The 21,341-nt window shown below is 33.0% G+C and overlaps 3 protein-coding genes and 1 long non-coding RNA gene across 10 annotated transcripts in view; 2 read left to right on the top strand and 2 right to left on the bottom strand.

The window, feature by feature from the left end:
- The window catches only part of LOC127701233 (importin-4-like), a 997,117-nt gene that overhangs the window by 671,774 nt on the left and 304,002 nt on the right, over positions 1–21,341 (top strand). The gene's annotated exons all lie outside the window — the stretch shown is intronic.
- The window catches only part of LOC127701252 (uncharacterized), a 239,064-nt gene that overhangs the window by 29,932 nt on the left and 187,791 nt on the right, over positions 1–21,341 (bottom strand). The window lies entirely within an intron of this gene.
- The window catches only part of LOC127701240 (zinc finger CCCH domain-containing protein 13-like), a 406,889-nt gene that overhangs the window by 250,522 nt on the left and 135,026 nt on the right, over positions 1–21,341 (bottom strand). The gene's annotated exons all lie outside the window — the stretch shown is intronic.
- LOC127701235 (GPI transamidase component PIG-T-like) overlaps positions 20,223–21,341 on the top strand; it is a 242,162-nt gene continuing 241,043 nt past the window's right edge. Inside the window, exon 1 of the mRNA XM_052205060.1 lies at positions 20,223–20,447. Coding sequence (XP_052061020.1) covers positions 20,267–20,447 — 181 coding nt within the window. The 5' untranslated portion in view covers positions 20,223–20,266. The remainder of the gene's footprint in view (positions 20,448–21,341) is intronic.

Here is a 21,341-nt window from a genome sequence, read left to right as displayed (position 1 = left end):
CATTGGCAAATGGCTTTTTTATGGAATAAAGTAGAAAACGGAAGGAACTATATCTTTTTCTACGCATTTACAATTTGTTTTGATCCGACTTTATCGACGTCTTGACAACGCCTATTGTTGTATGACGTCAGAGGAGTGAAATAACCACGTTTATTTCACATGTGAAATTATCGGTTTTTATTTCACTGGAAAATCAATGTAATTCATTGCAACCAATGTAACAATGCTGATTACCACAAAACACAGATCAAGTGTAAATTTTGATGGCGTCATTTTTACCGTTCTAGAGTTGTGCCCCTTTACAAATGGAAAAATGCTGAATTTTTCGTTTCCGTTCTCTAACTTAAGTTTGCCTCAACCAAATGTTATGAAACTTATATACAATGCTTATTACCACAAAACTCAGATCAAGTACAAATTTGGGTAGTGTCACTTTTACTTTATTGAGTTATGTCCCTTTATAACGTTATATGCAAGCGGGGGCATCATCTGTGTCCCATGGACACATTCCCGATTTATTTATTTTTTTGATGAAGCGAACTCATTTAAAAACTAAGCTTATATTGTCTGTTAATAAACATGTATTTAAATTTTAGATTTTGGGCCCAGTTTTCAAGTTGATCCAAATCTGGGTCCAAAAATAAACTGTGTTTGATTTCATATATATGGGGTTCTTTGAAATGCTGAATCTAAACCTGTATTTAAATTTTGGATTTTTGGGCCCAGTTTTCAAGTTGATCCAAATCAGGGTCCAAAATTAAACTTTGTTTGATTTCAACAAAAATTGAATTGATGGGGTTCTTTGAAATGCTGAATCTAACCATGTATTTAGATTTTGGATTTTGGGCTTCCATATCAAATTGGTCCACATTGAGGTTCAAAGGGTCCTTAATAAAACTTTTGTTTGATTTCATCAAAAATTTAATTCTTGGTGTTTTTTGATTTGCTGATTCTAAACATGTACTTAAATTTTGGATATTGGACCATAATAGGTAAATGTCCAATTTCAAATTTGTCAGTTCTTTAACCACATTCATTTTGTGTCACAAACCTATGCTGTGTCAAATATTCAATCATAATCCAAATTCAGAGCTGTTTTAAGCTTAAATGTTGTGTCCATACTTGCATCAACTGTTCAGGGTTCGATCTCTGCGGTCGTATCAAGCTGCGCCCAGCGGAGCATTTTATACGTAAATTTTTTAGTTATAAATTAGGCTGTTAGTTTTTACGCCCGTTTTTGGGACGTATTAAGGTATACCGTTGTCCGTCCGTCCGTCTGTCCATCCGTCGTCAACATGTCGGACAATAACTCAAAAACGCTTCAACCAATTTGCATGAAACTTTGGTGAATTGTTTATATCCATTGACGTGAGCTCCCTTTCGATTTTTATAAATTTTAGATTTTACGTTTCTGAGTTATGGGGTTTTATTCATTAAAAAAGGGGATTTTCCTGTTTTCGGACAATAACTCAAAAATGCTTTGAGCAGTTTTCGTGAAACTTTGGTGAATTGTTTATGTCTATTGACGTAAGCTCCCTTTCGATTTTCATAAATTTTAGATTTTACGTTTCCGAGTTATGGGATTTTATTCATAAAAAAGGGGGGATTTTCCAGTTTTCGGACAATAACTCAAAAGTGCTTTGATCAGTTTTCATGAAACTTTGGCGACTGTTTTATATCCATTAAAATAACCTCCTTTTAGTATTTTTATAAATTTCTGATACGACTTTGAGGAGTTATGGAACTTTATTCTTTGAAAAAGCGACGGGCGTATCATGCGCTCATGGCGCAGCTCTTTAGTCTAATTGAATTGTTTCATATTTTTCATGTCGGGGCCTTTTTTTACCGACTATACGGTATGGGTTTTTCTCGTTGTTGAGGGCCGTATGGTTGCCTATAATTGCTAACATCCACTTCATTTGAACCCTGGTGGATAGTTGTCTCATTGGCAATCATACCACCTCTCCTTATTTTTATATAAATCGATAGTGGAATTTTTGCCCTTTAATGACGATTGTTCCCAACTTTTGTAATTTTGTCTATTATTAACCGGATTTTCGAAGTAAAAATCGGTTATTGATTTGGGGATGTACGGCGGGCGGGCGGTTGCCAAACAGTGTCCGTTCAATAACATGAAAACGCTATGACCAATTTTTTTCAAATTTAGATATGTTGTTTCCTGTGACTAAATGAAGGTCAAGTTCAATTTTCACGATTTTAGCTTTTCTCCTTGTTGAGTTATCGCCCCTTTTAATATCCAAAAGTGGTATTTATAATGTGATTGAGTTATTTCTCTTTCTACAGAAATTGTTAATTATATATATAAAGTTTGATTACACTAAGTGTTTTAAATGATTTTCACCTGTTATCAGGTAACAAAAGCATATGGTAAATGTCTTATGACACAATTATAATTGGAGTGACAGATTTATTTGAAAATGTTCTGTTTCCTGAGTGATGATGATTATAAGCTATATAGGACTATATAAATATAGTAAGAAATTTACTGTTCATTTTTAGACATTTTGAAGATAATTACGGATAAGTTTTATAGGTTTTGGACATTGTATTAATGATAAAATTTTTGATTTTTTTTTTCTTTTCTTTGGTTAATTGTTTGAAGAATTTTGTGGTAGGTTTGTTTGTTATTCTGTAAAAACTAATTTTCTGAATGCTATATGTATTTTTTTTTTTGATGAAGTGAACTCTTTTTAAAACTAAGCTTATATTGTCAATTAATAAAACATATATTTAGATTTCTGATTTTGGGCCCAGTTTTCTAGTTATTCCAAATCGGGGTCCAAAATTGAACTGTGTTTGATTTCAACATAAATTGAATATATATATAGGGTTCTTTGAAAAGCTGAATCTAAACCTGTATTTATTTTCATTATTAATTAGATAATACCACATTGAAGTCCAAAGGGTCCTAAATTAAACTTTTGTTTAATTTCATCAAAAATTGAATTCTTGGGGTTCTTTGATATGCTGACTCTAACAATGTTTTAGTGATTAAATCATATCTAATTTTAGAGAATTTAGTCATCACTTGTCTTGAAAACTATAATAGTAACTAGTAGATAAAAACTTTATATAGCAAAAATGATCAGCAAGAAAAGACTACAAATGAGTCAAATGGCCAAAATGTTCAGTCGACTCGTTATTGGAGCTATTGTCATTTAATGAAAATTTTTACCGGTTTTTTTCCTTCTTTTGCCTATTACATTGAAAACAACGATGGATAAATAGAAACTTTAAAAAGGAAAAATTACCAGCAGGATAAGATTTGAAAAAAACGTCAACATGACTGCAATTATAGTTTACTCTTAATAGAGTTATTCCCCATTACTGATGATTTTTATTATTAAAAAAATTGCCATTGTTGAAGATGTAGGTGAGCGACGCGAGCCTCTAGTTGTCTATTATCTTGACATCTATAAGAAGAGAGAAACTAGTAATAGCAAAAATGACCAACAAGACAAGATCTACAAATAAGTCAACATGGCGTAAATCGTCAGACGACTCCTTATTAGAGTTATTGCCCTTTAATGACGATTGTTTGACTTTTTTTGGCGTTTTTGCCTTATATTTTAAAAACTATAATAGATAGAAACTTTATCTGAAAAATAATCAGCAAGAAAATATCTACAAATAAGTCAACATGGCCTAAATCGTCAGACGACTCCTTATTAGAGTTATTGTCCTTTAATCACGATTTTTACCTTTTTTGGCGTTTTTTGCCTTATATCTTAAAAACTATAATAGATAGATAGAAACTTTAAATAAAAAATGATCAGCAAGACAAGATCTACAAATAAGTCAACATGGCCTAAGACTCCTTATTAGAGCTATTTTAATGACGATTTTTACCTTTTTTTTGGCGTTTTTGTCTTATATCTTAAAAACTTTCATAGATAGATAGAAAGCTCAAAAATGATCAGCAAGACAGGGTTTACAAATGATTTTAATGGCCAATATCTTCATTAGACTCGTTATTGTAGTTATTGCTCTCTAATTACGATTTTTATCATATTTTTTTTTTTGTGTTTTTGCCTATTACTAGTATCTTGAAAATTATAATAGATAGACTCTTTAAATAGCAAAAATGATCAGCAAGACAAGATCTTCAAATTAGTCAGCACGACTGCAATCGTCAGTCAACTCATTATTTGTGCTCTTGCACTTGAATGTCAATTTTAACCATTTGTTTGTCCCCCGCGCAACGCGTTGCGGGGGACATAGAAATACCGGGGGTCCGTCCGGTCTTGTTAGCGCTCTCACATGTACAATTCTTCCCTGATTTTTATAAAACTTATATCAGAGGTTTATATTAGCAATGTCTCGGACGAGTTCGAAAATCAGTGTCGATCAATATTTTTTTTAAAGAGTTATGCCCCTTGGAAACATTAATTATATGGAAAATTGCATCGTTAGCGCTCTCATGTGTACAATTCTTACCAGATTTTTATGAAACTTATATTGTAGGTTTATATCAGTAATGTTTCGGACGAGTTCGAAAATCAGTGCCGATCAATAATTTTTAAAAGAGTTATTGCCCTTAGAAATATTAATAATATGGAAAATTGCATTGCTAGCGCTCTCATGTGTACAATTCTTGCCAGATTTTTATGAAACTTATATTGTAGGTTTATATCAGCTATGTCTCGGACGAGTTCGAAAATCAGTGCTGATCAATAATTTTTTAAAGAGTTCTGCCCTTAGAAAAATTAATTATTTGGAATATTGCAATGTTAGTGCTCTCATGTTTACAATTCTTGCCAGATTTTTATGAAACTTATATCATAGGTTTATAACAGCAATGTCTCGGACAAGTTTGAAAATCAGTGCTGATTTTTTTTTTTTAAGAGTTATGCCCCTTAGAAATATTAATTATATGGAAATTTGCATTGTAAGCGCTCTCACATGTACAATTCTTGCCAGATTTTATCAAATTCATATCAAAGGTTAATTAATATCAGCAATGTCACGGAAAATTTCGAAAATAATTGACGATCTAATATCTTTAATGAGTTATGCCCTTGGAAATATTAAATATATCAGAAATTGCTCTTAAGTCTTAAAATCTCTAAAATAATTTTAAAAAGTTTTAGAAAACTAAATTTTTTTAGCCTTTGACCTTGAACAGATAAAACATGTGCAACGCGGGGGACATTGGATCTGTTCTTTTATTGTTGTTGCTTTTTTGCCCATTATCTTGAAAACCATAATAGATAGACATTTTTTAGAACAAGAAATGATTGTAACAGGATGCTGTAACAAAGTATCCAAAACAAAGTCCCCATAAGTATAAACCCATAAGGACTCTCCCTATTATTCATTCAATTTAATAGAATTTCAAATTTAAAAAAAAACTTGTATCAATTGAAAAAAATCTGTTTAAGGTCAAAGGTCATAAGTAGGCCATATGTTCCCATGGTCATTACTGAAGACCCCATGTGTCCATCACTAACTGTTCTCAAGTTATAATCATTTGAAAATAAACAAATATTTAATCCCATAGGGTTCTATAGTAAACCCCTCCCTTCTTTTAGCCCTCAAAGTACCCCTTTATAGACCCCAATGCACAAACAAAACCCTGATGGCCCCACTAGACATGTTAGTCTAACATATTGTGGAACCCTAAGTAAATCCTACAAGCGGTGCGAACAAGTTCAAATTTGAAAAAGCGGCGGAATAATAATAATAATAATAATAACTGAACAAAACCAATAAGTCTCCAAACTTTGTTTGGGAGATATATTAGAAAAAATTATCAGCAAGACAAGATCTACAAATAAGTCAAAATATTTGGGCTTGGGACTTTGAAAATTTTGTGAAAATAAGTTATACGGACTTTTTTCTAAACGCCTTCACATAATGAGCTGATTTTTAGTATGTGAGTCTACTATGATGAGTTACACATCGAATTTATGTTTGGTTTCGCTCCGCTGATTTTTGTCGAGCCTGCGACTTTTGTCGCAGAAAGCTCGACATAGGGATAGTGATCCGGCGGCGGCGGCGGCTACGGCGGCGGTGGCGTTAGCTAACTTTTAAAAAGGTTTATATTTTAGAAGCTAGAAGACCTGGATGCTTCATACTTTGTATATAGATGCCTTATGTTACGAAGTTTCCGTCTGTCATATGTCCATTGTCCTTGACCTCATTTTCATGGTTCAGTGACTACTTGAAAAAAAAAGTCAACATTTTTTGTAATGTTAATTTCTTTCTTATTATGAGTAATAGGATAACTATATTTAGTATGTGCGTACCTTGCAAGGTCCTCATGCCCGTCAGACAATTTTCATTTGACCTCGACCTCATTTCATGGATCAGTGAACAAGGTTAAGTTTTCGTGGTCAAGTCCATATATCAGATACTATCGCATGCTCGACTATATGAGATTCAAAGGGGCATATATTTCTCATATGGAGGTTAACCAGAGCTTCCCCGATACGTTTCAGTCACCGACTCCGTAAGATAAACTCCGTTGTGGAAAGCGAGAGCGGTAGTCTGAGATGTTCGCTAGTTTCCACAATAGTTACAAGTAGAACTACCCACACTTGTAAACGGGTACTTCGATGAAAGTGACTTGAACGTTATTGCTTACTAAAAAGGGGTTAAAAATATTTCAATTGAAAGTCCTCGAAAGTTTGAAGTTGTCTCCTGCACTGGTATGGTGTACTGACTCAGGGCAATACCATGTAGCTTACAATTGAGAGGGAGTGTCATGTGGTATGCCCCGCTATAGGCAGGAAGACCTCTCCAACCTAAGCCTTTGCAGCCTCGAAACCGAGGACAGATCCGCTTTGTAGTGATATAGAGCGTCGATGGTGGTGACTTCTTTGGCCAAAGCCTTAATCAAACATTCTTGAACATCAATCATTTGGTTATTCATGTTAATATCAAAACTGGGAACCCATACGGTCGGTAGATTAAGGAGCTATTTTTCCGACCTGGGGCGAGTACCAGTGGCGATTGACTCCTTTGATATGGATAATCACTGGTTGTTCTTTTCACGTAAATTATGTATTATATATGCTTCGACAATATTGATGTCTTTCTTGTTTTAGTTTCCTATAGAGCAAAACTTGTTTACGGAAACAGACTCGCTATGCTACAGCATCAACACTGATATATATATATCAAGATATATATATATGATGGAGGAAAAACACTTGATTGATACGTCAGAATATAACCCAAAGCATCCTTTTCATAGCACATTTGATAAGAAGGTGTTAGGAAAGAAGAAGGATGAAACACATGGTATTCCCATACAGGAATTTGTTGGTTTCTAGTTTAAGATGTACTGGTTGATATCTGGGGAGTATAGAAAACCCTGCGAAAAGAAGATAATAAAGGGTGTGAGGAAGAGTGTGATCAAATAATCACAAAACACACGAACATTATAATGAACAATGTTTATACAATAAAGAAATACTTACTAGATGATGGGATACGAAGTTTGGCCTATGGACATTGGAGAATATAAAAAGGAAGTCAATTTCTTTATCTCTCTTCGTATATCATTTGAAGGAAGAGGATGTATTTTAAGATCTTTCCAAGATGTATAATACTTGTCCAAAGTGTGATGTGGAATTTTCGAGAAAGGATGCTACGTTCAAACATCAAAGAAATAGATCCAAAATCAATCGACCATATCCACCGAGCAGTCATGCGTATCCGCCGCCACCACCACCACCGCCGACGCAACCACCACCACCACCACCGCCGCGAACAGGGGACTTTCATATAAATGAATAATTTAATTTTGGATGCAACACGTCTTCTGATTGGCTGACGTTGTTTTGTTTATCAGCTCATAGACATAATTTTGTCATGTGACCGTGACGTCATCAACGTTTTTTCATGATTTACTCCGGTTTAAAATGGATTTTAGAATTAAATTATAAGGAATGACTGTAATATTTTTTCTGTCTATTCGAAATAACATAAAAAATGTTGTGCACACTTTAAAATAACCCACTACGCGGTTTATTCAGTGTGCACCACATTTTTGATGTTATTTCTTCATAGACAGAAAAAATATTACAGTCATTTCTTAAATAAATGAGAATTTAAGGCGAAGTGTACGTAATTAACTACTCCACAGAATTTTTTAAAATTTTACATATGGATTCTGCTTGTAAAAATACATCAGAAAATAAAATAAAAAAAGGGGGTAACCGATTTCGTTTTTTATATACAAGCTGTTGAAATTAACAGCATGATACGCCAAAAATACAAAGGATTTATAGGGAAAATCATAAAAATCGGCAGATATTTTTACTTTATCAAGATTTTCTAATTCGTTGGTCCACAGAATTTTTTTAAAAATCGATATACGATTCAAAAATGAACGACGAATCCATTGGTGCAAAGAAAGTCCTTAGCAACCGTGCTAGTTTTCAAGCTATATCCTGTGGAAGTTTGATTTTTAGCGGAAAAAAATAAAATATTCGGCGACGTTATTGATGTCTACTGTAACGTCACCACAACTTCTACTCTATAACGCTATCTTACCATACAGTGTCGTAACAAAATCGTGAGTGTGTATAACCCATTTTCCTAATTATTGCAAATGTTCAAGCGTAATCAATTGATAAGGAAATAAACTGACTATTTTTTTTTGATATTTCTGCTGCCAAAAAAAATAAAATGCAAATTGGCAAATAAATATACTGCAAGTGAAAGAAAGTTACTGTATAGACTTTAACTCCATCTTTTCTAAATTAGACAGGGTTCCACATCTTTTTTGAAATGATTGTACTGTTCTAATTTTTATGAATCAAATATCGAGTTTGAAATTGTCCCTGTTAACACAGCATTAACAGAATGATTCTATACATATTTAAATAATCGGTTATAATATTGGGATCGCGTATACACGTCTTTTTATAATCATATTTCTGCATCGCCGCCATGTTTGTATTTTAAAAAAGTAAATATAATTTTCTGCATCTTTTCATCCTCACCATTTCCGGCGCTATTCGAGGAATGCGCACAAAATTTTATTTTATTTGTCAGGTTCACACATGTGCACGTGACACAACTCTGTAATTTTATTTTAAAAATTTCCTGTCTCGATCGCTTTCCCTTTTCTTCAACTATACGACAAAGCATGATATAATGTTTGCTGGAGTTTCAGTATAATAAGGTCAAAAGAAGAACCCGCATATGAATTTCAGCAAAATAAAACAGATCGGAGTTTTTGATATAACTTCCCGTAGCACAGATCATTCCCAGTGTTCCCTTAACAATGTGTATATTGCAATGCTATAGCATTGTGTAAAGTATAATGCTAAAGCTTTGTGTTTAGTGATATGCTATAAATGTACTGGTGTAATGCTATAAACGTACTGATGAAATGCTATAAGAATGTACCAAGGGCGATGTTATGAGAATGTACCAAGGGCGATGTTATGAGAATGTACCAAGGGCGATGTTATGAGAATATATCCATCCAGTATGATGCTAAAAAAATGTACCTAGTGTAATTTTATTAGAATTACCTAGTGTAATACAAGGAGACCTTACGTTCATATTGTAATGCTATACGAGTTTACCTAGTGTAGTGCCATACAAATTGTGCCTGTATAATGCAAATAACTCGCTTTTTTGTTAATATAATATGAAAATAAGGAGATGTGGTATGATTGAAAATGTGACAACTATCTGCCACAGTTTAAGGTAGTTCGGGTGTCTTTTTCTGAGCGTCCGTTCTGGTCATGTTGCAAAAATACTTTTTTGTTTTAAAAATATTTTACCAAGTATCATTCAATATACAACAAAATACCTAAAACTTGAAATTTAAAGATTGAACTATCAAAAAATTAAGTGTCGTAAAGTATATTAATATATTTGGGGATTTTTTCTAGAAAATAAGGCCCATGACCTTCTATTTTTATTTGATATTTCAGAAGTATTAATATAAAGCAATTGTCTCATTGAATGTTAGCCAATTCTATCGTTTAATGTTTCCTCGATAAGGAAAAATAATTTTTCCCCTATATAAACAATATAAAATAACCCAAATCTCGTTAATTTTAATGTATTATTACGAAAAAACAAGGTCCGTGATCCCCAGTTTTTATATTGAAATTTGAAATTACATTGACCAAGAAGTCTTTTACAGAAGTTTAAGAAAAAATCTATCGTCGAACATTTAGACACCCCAGCTACCTTAAATGAGGTGGATGTAAGCAATTATTATAGGCAACCATACGGCCTTCAACAATGAGAAAAATCCATACTTTATAGTCGGCTATAAGAGGCCCCGACATTGTATACATTATTTTCTTCACCCCCTCCCCCCTTTTCCCCTATCTTATACTCTTATACTCTATTCTATCATAATCTTCAATTGAGACTTGAGAAGAAAATTTTTACTTCAAAATTGTATTCACTTCTTCTGAATGATACACAAAAGCGCAACAAAAGAAAACAAATTTCGCTATCCCTTTTGGAATTTGATAAAGAAAAAAATAACATGTTATATTTTTATCATACATCGTGTAGTTTCAGTTTCGACCATGGTTCTAAATTTAGATTTTACTTTCCCCAAAAATTGCGGACGGAATAGAAGACATCTGTTTATTTTCTGCATCTTGAAAAAACTGAATGGATGAGATTGATTTTACTTATTCTGAGATAAATGTTATAGTGCTCAATTCTTAGTTTCTGTGTAATGTTTTGTGGAAGGAATCTGATGGGTTTTTTTTTTTTGCTGTTGGCTTTGTTCTTCGACTTATAAATGTTGCACTTGTGGTTGATTACGACGATTACCCCTTAGTATCTTTTATACTTTTTACATAAATATAAATCATGTCCTAAAATTTTCAATTGCATAAAAAACGGACATGCTAACGTCTTTCTAGTTCAACACACAAATTCACATGCAATATAATTACTCGTTACCTACAATTGTACGCTACACTGAGTTTCATTCAAAACTATGGTTTTTCAAAAAAATATTGTGGGGTCAATTCTAGTTTAATTTTAATGAATTTCATACGAAAAGAAGCAGAATTGTCACTGGTTTATTTGTTTATTTGGTTATAATTTTGTTGTTAGGCGTTTTTACTTTCTGTTGAAATAAACACGAGTCTTATTGTGTACCTGCTCCTGTGTGTCTAAAACAAAAACAATGGTATAAGGGTCGTACTTACTCACAATAGGATACTCAGATTTCTGATTGGAGTCATTCTGATAATTTCTTTGAAGTTTCGATATAGAACAGGAATACTCTTTTGGATTCGTTATAGACCGCACGAAGTCATTTCTCATTCATGTGCCCATTTTTCCTTTCTTGGAGTAGGGGAGATAACTCGCGTAACTAACGACGCACGTTTTTTATCCCAAATTCCGCTAGAGGCGTGCAATTACGTATACTTCGCCTTAAAGATAATACACAAAATAATTAAGCGTAATTAACACAACGTAATTAGTAACACTTTATAATGAGCTTATCCTCCAAAGAAATTAATTAATTTAATTAATTAGTGTCATAATATCTGTCTCTTAATACCTAATAATAACGTCATAGAAATAGCCTCACATCGGGAGGCTACCTCTCGGGAGGCTACCTTTTCCTCACAGGGTTAACATTAGCAAAAAGTCGCCAGAACCCCCAGTTCTTCCACTACTAGTATTTTAAAATATTCTGAATGTTTAGGGTCAATCGTTAGAGCAATTTCTACTTTAGAAAGCATATTTTGAATAGCATTATACAAATATTTCCCTATCCCAATATCAGCTAACTTGTAAAGCAAACCATATCTCCACACTGAGTCGAAAGCCTTTTGGAAATCGACAAGGCATACATATAATTTATTTTTATAAAGATATTTATTTATTAAGGTTTTTAATATAAATAAACTATCAGATGTTTTGTGGTTTTCACGGAAACCAAATTGTGCATAAGAGTACTTATTTCTCATCAACAATTTCAACCTGTTGTTTGGTAATACAATAATCGGGTTCTTATTGAGTTTTGCCGGGGAGTTTTCGGAATGAGAAGATCCATGCCAACTCGTACCCTATGTTTACCAACTCGTATCCATTTTTTTTTTGTTTTAGTTGTATCCATAGGCAATAAGTAGTTATTTTCTATCATAGAATTTTTTTTTTTAATATGAAAAATTCGAAAAATAGATATGTTGATTTGAAATTATAATTATAAAATATACCAGAAGTCCATTACTCTAGTAATTGACTTCTGAATATACTGATTAGTGATCATTATACCGACGGTGAACCTACGAACTGATTAAATAGGGGTTTATTAAAAAAAAATACATAAAGAGGTACAGCACTTTAAGTATTAAAGTCTTTAATTGAGGTTTAATTTTACTATCACTATTTACACCGAAAAGAAAAGAAAATGGCTTCGAAGTTTGTTCCAAAGCTTTAAGTTTAAAAGCTTTATTTATAGACGAATATTTGTATAAAGAAAACATAAGCTCAATTGAGCTTTTATATCGTCTTATTACAAACAAATACATTTAAAACAAGCACGTCAAAAACAAAGCAAGCATACACCACACACAAACGCTACATAATCAAAGCAAATCATTACACGAAGCATACATATACGATATAAATGACTTGAAGAAGTTAATTATGTTATACTATGCAGAAATATTAAAAGAACAGTAAGCAATCATTATTAAAAGCATATAAAGCAGTTTAAAACACATAAGCAGTTAAAACACATTAACATTGACATTTTAAATTCAGTAAGATGTATTTTTCGCTATTCTTTATATGTTTTGTCCATTATTTATATTTTAGCAACCGATTATTCTCTATCCTTTTATTTGTTTTGCCTATTTTTCTCTATTCATTTTTTGTTAACCGATTTTTATGGAGTATTAGCCCATTATTATCTATTCTATTAACTTCATCCAGACCCTCATTCATATTATACATGTCTCAAACAATATCAATTATTAAATACAAAATTACATAACAATGCTACAAAAAATGGGTACGAGTTGGCAGAAGTACGATTTGGTAAAAGAGAGGCGAAAGATATCAAAAGGACATTCAAACACATAAGTCGAAAATAAACTGACAACGCCATGATGTGGGTTCGTGGTCTTGTGGTTAAAACCGATGGCTCTTAATAAAACTTGTTAAAAAATCTCCTGTATCAGAATCTTGTTGGATCGAAAAGTATCCAGAATTAGAACTTACAAAGTGTTATATTTTTTTTCAAATTTACATATCCTGCCTGGTGAATGCAAAGAACTGAATTTTCAAGCACTTCATAGAACTTTGTTTACTAAAGTTAAACTTTTGAAATGTAACATGTCTGATAATGATACGTGTCCGGTGTGTAAACGCTCAAAAGAAGATTTAGAACGGGCGTATGACATTTGCGCCAATTTTGAAAATATCATTTTTTTCATTTGCACCAAATAAAAGTTTTCATTTGCGCCAATTTAATTTGAACAGGTAAGATCTGATACATTTCAGACTGTAAAAAAACAAACAACGGTCCCGAATCGTTTCACTCGCACTACAATCACAGTTTTACTCACACCAAGGATAGTCTACTGTCCCTGCTCACACCACCCGAATATTTACATTTTTTATGGATGTCATAAAGAAACCCAGGCAACAACTTATGTAATAAAATGCTCCGCTGGGGCGCAGCTTGATACGACCGCAGAGGTCGAACCCTGAACAGTTGGGGCAAGTATGGACACAACATTCAAGCTTGATACAGCACTTAATTTGGATTGTAATTAAATATTTGACACAGCATAGGTTTCTGACACAGAATGAATGTGGTCTAAGAACTTAAAAAATTTTAATTTACCTATTCAAACCATATCATTATTATTTGCTTTTATATATAAATCAGAAATAACCAATTTAAAATGGAAAAATTTTAAAGAAAAAAAAGGAAAAAAAAATCCCCCCCCCCAATTTTTTGAACCCCATTATGATTCATCACCCCAAACTCAATCCCAGCCTTCCCTTTGTGGTATGGTACCTTGCAGTACAATTTCAGAGAGATCCATACACTTGAACACAAGTTATTGTCTGGAAACTAGAAACATGCTTGTTTTTTGGCCCCTTTTTGGCCCCAAATTCCTAAACGTTTAGGGCAATTACCCCCAAACACAAACCCAGCTTTCCCTTTGTGATATGGAACCTTGCAGTACAATTTCATAAAGATCCATACACTTACACACAAGTTATTGTCCTGAAACTAGAAAAATGCTTGTTTTTTTGCCCTTTTATGGCCCCTAATTCCTAAAATTTTGAGGGAATTACCCCCAAAATCAAACCCAGCCATCCCTTTGTGGTAAACTATGGTACCTTGCAGTACAATTTCAGACAGATCCATACACTTGAACACAAGTTATTGTCTGGAAACTAGAAAAATGCTTATTTTTGGCCCCTTATTCCTAAACGTTTTGGGCAATTACCCCCAAACTCAATTCCAGCTTTTCCTTTGTGATATGGAACCTTGTAGTACAATTTCATAAAGATCCATACACTTGAACACAAGTTATTGTCATGAAACTAGAAAAAGGCCTGTTTTTTGCCCCTTTTTGGCCCCTCATTCCTAAAATTTGGAGGCAATTACCCCCAAAATCAATTCCAGCATTCCCTTTGTGATATGGAGCCTTGTGGTACAATGTCAGAGAGATCCATACACTTACACACAGGTTATTGTCATGAAACTAGAAAAATGCTTGTTTTTTGCCCCTTTTTGGCCTCAATTCCTAACATTTTGAGGCAATTACCCCCAAAATCAATCCCAGCAATCCCTTTGTGTTATTGAACCTTGTGGTACAATGTCAGAGAGATCCATACACTAACACACAAGTTATGTCTGGAAGTTACAAAAATGCTTATTTTTTGTCCCTTTTGTGGCCCCTAATTCCTTAACTGTTTGTACCATAACCCCCAAAATCAATCCCCACCTTCCTTTTGTGGTATTGAACCTTATGGTAAAATTTCATAGAGATCCATTCACTTAAACTAAAGTTAGAGTGCGAAAACCAATGTTTCTTCGGACGACGACGCCAACGTCATACCAATATACGACCTCAAAATTTTTTTGCGGTCGTATAAAAATCAGATCTCTCGACATTCCAGCAGCCGTAAGACAACATGAAAAGGAAAAATGGACTTAGTTATTGAAAAGTTTCAGATGTATTGTAGAGAAAATATCATAAGGTCGCAACTCATCAGAAGTGTACAAATACTCAGCTAGGACAGACTTGTAAATATGCAAATGTGCTATTTACGTCAAACTGTTACTATTTTATTATAAAAGGGCTATTTTACGTGTGATGTATAAAGTTTTAGAAACTTTTACAGTAAACTTATCCTGCTCGAAATCCCACTTCCACTCCCCGTGATGAGCAGGGGGGGCAGATGACAGGCGGAAGGGTGATTTTTGTTATTTTATCAATAAATTCTGTACAACTTACATGTCTCTTGACTTGTGTTTACCTGTATATTGGCGCAATCGAAAAAAAAATATTGGCGCAAATGAAAAAATTAATTGGCGCAAATGAAGTGCAGATTGGCGCAAATGCAAAACGCCGTTTGAACATATGTTTATAAATTGTGCCAATCTGTCACAATTAACTGATTTTCTGAAAGATTTTCTAATAAATATCATGTGCAATGTTGATGATACCTTTGTAAACACGCTTGATTTTGACCAAACGATACTGATGTTTATTTTGAAAAAAAGCTCTAGGTATCCAGCCACAACTGACTTATGAGACACTTTCGCTTAAAGACTTATTCTAACATTCATTAAAAATGAATAAATAAAACTTTTACAATAACAGAACATACTATACACAATATTTTCTGCGATTAAACATAAAATATAAAGATTTTGCTAAAAAGGGTTGTATACAGTCATGTCACATCAGAAAAATAAATTTGTCATCATGATTAAAATCGTTAAAATTTGGGTTAATTGCACTTGCTTTCAAAGATAGACTATATCGCAGATCTGAATAAAATTCACAATGCATTAAAAAATGTTTTTCGTCTCCTACACAATCAACTGTACAATATTTACATTTTCGGTCATTAAGAAGAGTTTTTGGCTTGGTGTAACGACCTGTTTCTATTGCTAAAGGTAGACACCCACTTCTAAAATTAGATAAAATACGTCTATGTTGTCTATCATTTACATTTTTTATATATGAACTTGTTTCTAATTCATTTTTATACAGTCTATAGGTACGTAACTTGTTACCATTTGGTTCATTTCTATCTTGATACAATTTTTCAACCCATTCTTGTTTTTCAATTTCACACAATTTTGTTTTTATATCATAAATTTTATGTCTGTTGGAATATTGACTATCAATAATATCATGTATACCAAGTTTATGTGCTATTTCATAACATTTCTTGTCCCACGATCGAGAAATATTCATACCCCACATATGGACCTTGTGTGTTATTCTATAGTCATACGTATATCGCACTCTCAAAAATAGAAGGTACGTTTCTAAAAGTTCGGCTGATTTTGTTGTTTTATAACCCATTATGAGTATAGCAAGATTAAGTATCTATAAAAGAAGAAATTTCGTATTGTTGGATCCTCAAGCTAAACTCAATTTAGTAGACTATTTTAAAACATTGTTAGAAAAATACATCTCTCACTTTTTTTATCTTTTAAATATGAGAAAAGAAAATTTATTATTAGAAAAATATTGTATATCAGATAAACGTACAGAAATATTGTTACTGTATTAATTCTGAGACTACTATAACACAGTGGTCTCAGATTAATTCTAAACTAGCATGACTAGTTGATAAGTAAAAGAATTAACATATTAAAACTTTTGTTGAATTGCTTTTGATATTGTTTTAATTAACTACATGTAACTGTTTGTTTGTGACACCAGGTACTCTCCGGTGAATTTTTATTGTACATATTTGAATAAAATTTTATCAAGAGAAAAGACCGATGGCTACAGTGCTATAGGTCCCGAGTTCGATTCTGACTCGGGGCGCTGAAAATTTCAGTACATAAGAAAGGTGAGTTTCACCCTCCCACACAACAGGCACTTGTCTCTGAAAAATATTTTTATGCCCCCGCCGTAGCGGTGGGGGCATTAAGTTTTACCCTTGTCCGTCTGTACGTACGTACGTCCCAAAATTGGTTTCCGTTCTCTAACTTGAGTTTGCCTCAACCAAATGTTATGAAACTTATACACGATGCTTATTACCACAAAACACAGATCAAGTTTGAATTTTGGTGGCGTCACTTTAAACTTTCTAGAGTTATGCCCCTTTATAAATAGAAAAATTGCAAAAAATTTAGTTTTCGTTCTCTAACTTAAGATTGCCTCAACCAAATGTTATGAAACTTATACACAATGCTTATTACCACAAAACACAGATCAAGTTTGAATTTTGGTGGCGTCACTTTAACCGTTCTAGAGTTATGCCCTCATATCCAGAAATCAACGCCACTTTGCTTATTAGAATATTATACTAAAGAAATCGGATACGGGTTACGGAAATTATATTAAAATGATAGGGAATTCAGAAAAAATGTCTGTTTTAACTTTGATTTAAGTGATAGACAGGTTGCCGGGGCAGAAAATAAATATACACAACAATAAACACCATTTAAACGAAATATAATGACTGGCGTTGCAAAAATCAAGGTTCCTGAGCTATTTTAAAAATCGAAGCGAGAGGCTTTTAACATTGCAGTATGAAATACAGGCTAAAATGGCTGAAACGTCAAATTTGCAAACTTCGTGTTGAAAATTGGCTAACAAGGTCATTAGAAATACAGGTTGCCGGGGTGAAACTTGAAACTTGAATGTCCAAAGAATAAGCAAGTCCAAACCTTGTATGTGTAGTCGGTGAACTCTAGGTTCCCACGTAAAGTTAAAATGCCTCTATTTCAAGAAGAATAAACTCACGAAAACACGAAAAATTCACTAAATTCGCGTTCATTGTTTTGATTTTGACCGCCCGACAACTTTACGGAAATATCAGAGTGATTATAAACAAGGACTCTGTGACGGGCAACTTATAATATCCGTGTTTTCAAGATTTTAATGATATCAAGCCAGTCCAGTTCAAACTATTATCACGTGGTACAATTCTCATTTACATATTATGAATATTAATTAGCAAAAGTACTACTAATTTCTGGCTATGTTTATAAATGGAAAAATTGCAAAATTTTTATTTTCTTCTAAATATCAAGTAATTTTTAAAATTGAAGTTATCTTCCTTTGTCCATGATTATAGTTGAATCAACTACAATCAATACTTTATACAATGCAATGTTTAATTTTGACTTCCACTGATAAAACACAGATCAAGTTGAATTTGGGTAGTGTCACTTGAACCATTATTGCCGAGTTAACTTTAACCATTATTGAGTTATGCCCCTTAATAAATCGAAAGATTGCAAAATTTTTAGTTTCCATTCTGTAGTTTGCCCCAACCAAACATTATGAAACCTATACACAATATTCATAACCACAAAACTAAGATCAAGTACAATTTTTTTGTTTCCGTTTTCTAACTTTAGTTTGCCTCAACCAAATGTTATGAAACTTATACACAATGCTTATTACTACATAATACAGATTAAGTAGGAAATTTGGTGGCGACACTTTTACCATTCTTGAGTTATGTCCCTTTATAAACATAAAAATTGCTGAATTTTTCGTTTCCGTTCTCTAACTTTAGTTTGTCTCAACCAAATGTTATAAAACTTATACACAACCGTTCTAGAGTTATGCGTGTTTACAAATAGAAAAATTGCTGAATTTTTAGTTTCTGTTCTCTACTTAAGTTAGCCTCAACCAAATGTTATGAGACTTACACACAATGCTTTTTACCACAAAACTCAGATCAAGTTCAAATTTGGGTAGCTTCACTTTTCCCGTTCTTCAGTTATGTCCATTTATAACTATATGATATGCAAGCGGGGATATCATCTGTGTCCACATGTGGACACTATCCACATTTTTTCTTATATACCTACATGTATATAAGGTATATAGGAAATTTGTTTTCTGAGACAAGTGCCTGTGCTTTGGGGGCCTCGTCAACTTGTCCTGGAGATTAATCTACTAGTATCTCTTCGGTTTGTCTGTTCCCGTTGAGCAGCCCGGTGGTTCTCTCCGAGTACTTCGACAAAGATTGAGCAACACGAACGATTAAGTACGAGTTAGCAAAGGTACGAGTTTTCGTGCAACAGAAGATAAAAGGTCACCCGGGTCTCACTAATTAGCGACAAGAAGCGTCAAGAAGCGACAAGAAGCGACAAGAAGACTATTTAGCGACAAGAAAACATTTTTTTTTATTAAGATTACTTATTCCAAATAAATATTAAAAAATATGCATTTACTTTTTTTTAATATATGGGCAGAAATAAATTGATAATTTTTTTTTATTATATTGACAGAGACATATATACACACATATGTGTAAATATGTCTCTGATATCATCAAGTTGATAGATGAAGAAATTAAACATTTGTAAGGAAGAAAGGGATCGTGTAGCTTTTATTAAATATAAAGAATATGTTTAAGATAATGTATGTACTGTTTTCATCAAAGTCAGAGTATGAATAATCTTCAATCAACATTAAACTATGGATAAACATTATAAATATCGTTAAATGAGGCAATATACAAAATAAAATGATGAAAAATATTCACATTTTGATTATGTTTTCCTCTTGTTTGATTTCAGTTCTTTGTATTTCACAATTTGTGTCTGTATTTTCTTGACAATGATGCACAAATAATGCATTTTGCAAGTTTATTGTATATTGTACAAAGCCTGGAGAGTTTTAAAAACAAATTATAAGATAAATATATTATTGTTCTAAAACACAAGTAAACTTAATATCATAATACGACAGGGTAAACGTAATACTTGCTGTAATACATAATAAATAATAAAATATCACAAATAAATGTAGCAATTAGATCTATGTTTAAAAAAATTTGTGACAGTGCTTTTATTACTATAAAAATGACTTTTCAGTCTATTTATGTATTGATAGAATATTAACTTTCTTGTCGCTAAAATTGTTTTCTTTTGCATATTCTTTTAATATTTATTTGGAATAAGTAATCTTAATAAAAAAAAATGTTTTCTTGTCGCTAAATATATTCTTCTTGTCATTCTTGTCGCTAAAATTCTTCTTGTCGCTAATTAGTGAGACCGGGTCACCCGGATGAGGGTACACCACGGATGACAAGGGAGAGAATTTTATGAAAATGAAAAATGGCTACCTTTGAACGGTGCGATTTGTGGTTTTACTTTCTTACTCTTTTTTTAAGTTGTCAGAGCATAATATTAAGAGAAAATGACACATTTAACGAAGAGCTCTTTGTCAAACCATTTAAAAGTGGCCACGAATTATTTTTTTTCCAGTTTACAACACTCTGGAACTCGAGAAAGCCATGTGAGTATATCAGTGTAAATAACTTAATTAGCCTGGGATCCTGGCTCGCTGCTTGACAAAAGAGCCTTGATCTTGATCTTAATATGGTACGGTGACACGTCAGATGGACATTACTACACCGCGCGTCCGTCACGTAGCGATTAGTTCAAATACCCCCTCCCCGGCGTGACTTTTTATGCAGGGGAAACCCGGGACCATGTGGAGCTGGTGCAATCAATTACACAGAGGACTCAAGACCAGCCATGCGACTACATAGACCTGTCGCTCAAAGAGGATCCATCTTGCTGGCAGAGCTGGTAGCAATTGTAATTGTACTGGAATTTTGTATACTTGAAGAATATTATAGTTATCTCGTACCATTGTAAACTCGTACCAATGTCAACTCGTACCACTAAAAAAAGGGTAACACGAATGACCGAATAACACTGTTATTATTCAAATAACACTTGAAATGACCCAATAACACTTGAAATTTTAATATTAGCACATGTTGGTGACTTTTGAACCACAGGCCCAGCAGTCCAGGCTTGTAAAATTCCTTCTGGGCCTGTAAAAATCATCTGCACAGGCCAACAGAGTCTAACTAAAATTTTCCAAAATTTGAGCTCCTGGCCTGTAGATTTAAAAGTTTATCGTGAAGACTGTGATTATTAAATAATATTATATTATAAGTGTATTTTTGACTTAAAAATGATTTACAGAAAGCAGGTAAGTTCATAAAGATCATTTTAAATTTAGTGTGTACATCCAACATGGCAACCATTGTGATTTCCGTGGTCGCCATGTTGGATGTACACACTATATTTAAAATGATCTTTTTGAACTTACCTGCTTTCTGTAAATCATTTTTAAGTTATAAAATACATTTATAATATACTATTATTTAATAATCAA

Source organism: Mytilus californianus, unplaced genomic scaffold (genome assembly GCF_021869535.1).
Source record: "Mytilus californianus isolate M0D057914Y unplaced genomic scaffold, xbMytCali1.0.p SCAF_5, whole genome shotgun sequence".
In the NCBI taxonomy this organism is placed as follows: domain Eukaryota; kingdom Metazoa; phylum Mollusca; class Bivalvia; order Mytilida; family Mytilidae; genus Mytilus; species Mytilus californianus.
Note: the sequence above shows the minus strand (reverse complement) of the source record. Positions and strands in the feature narration are given on the sequence as shown.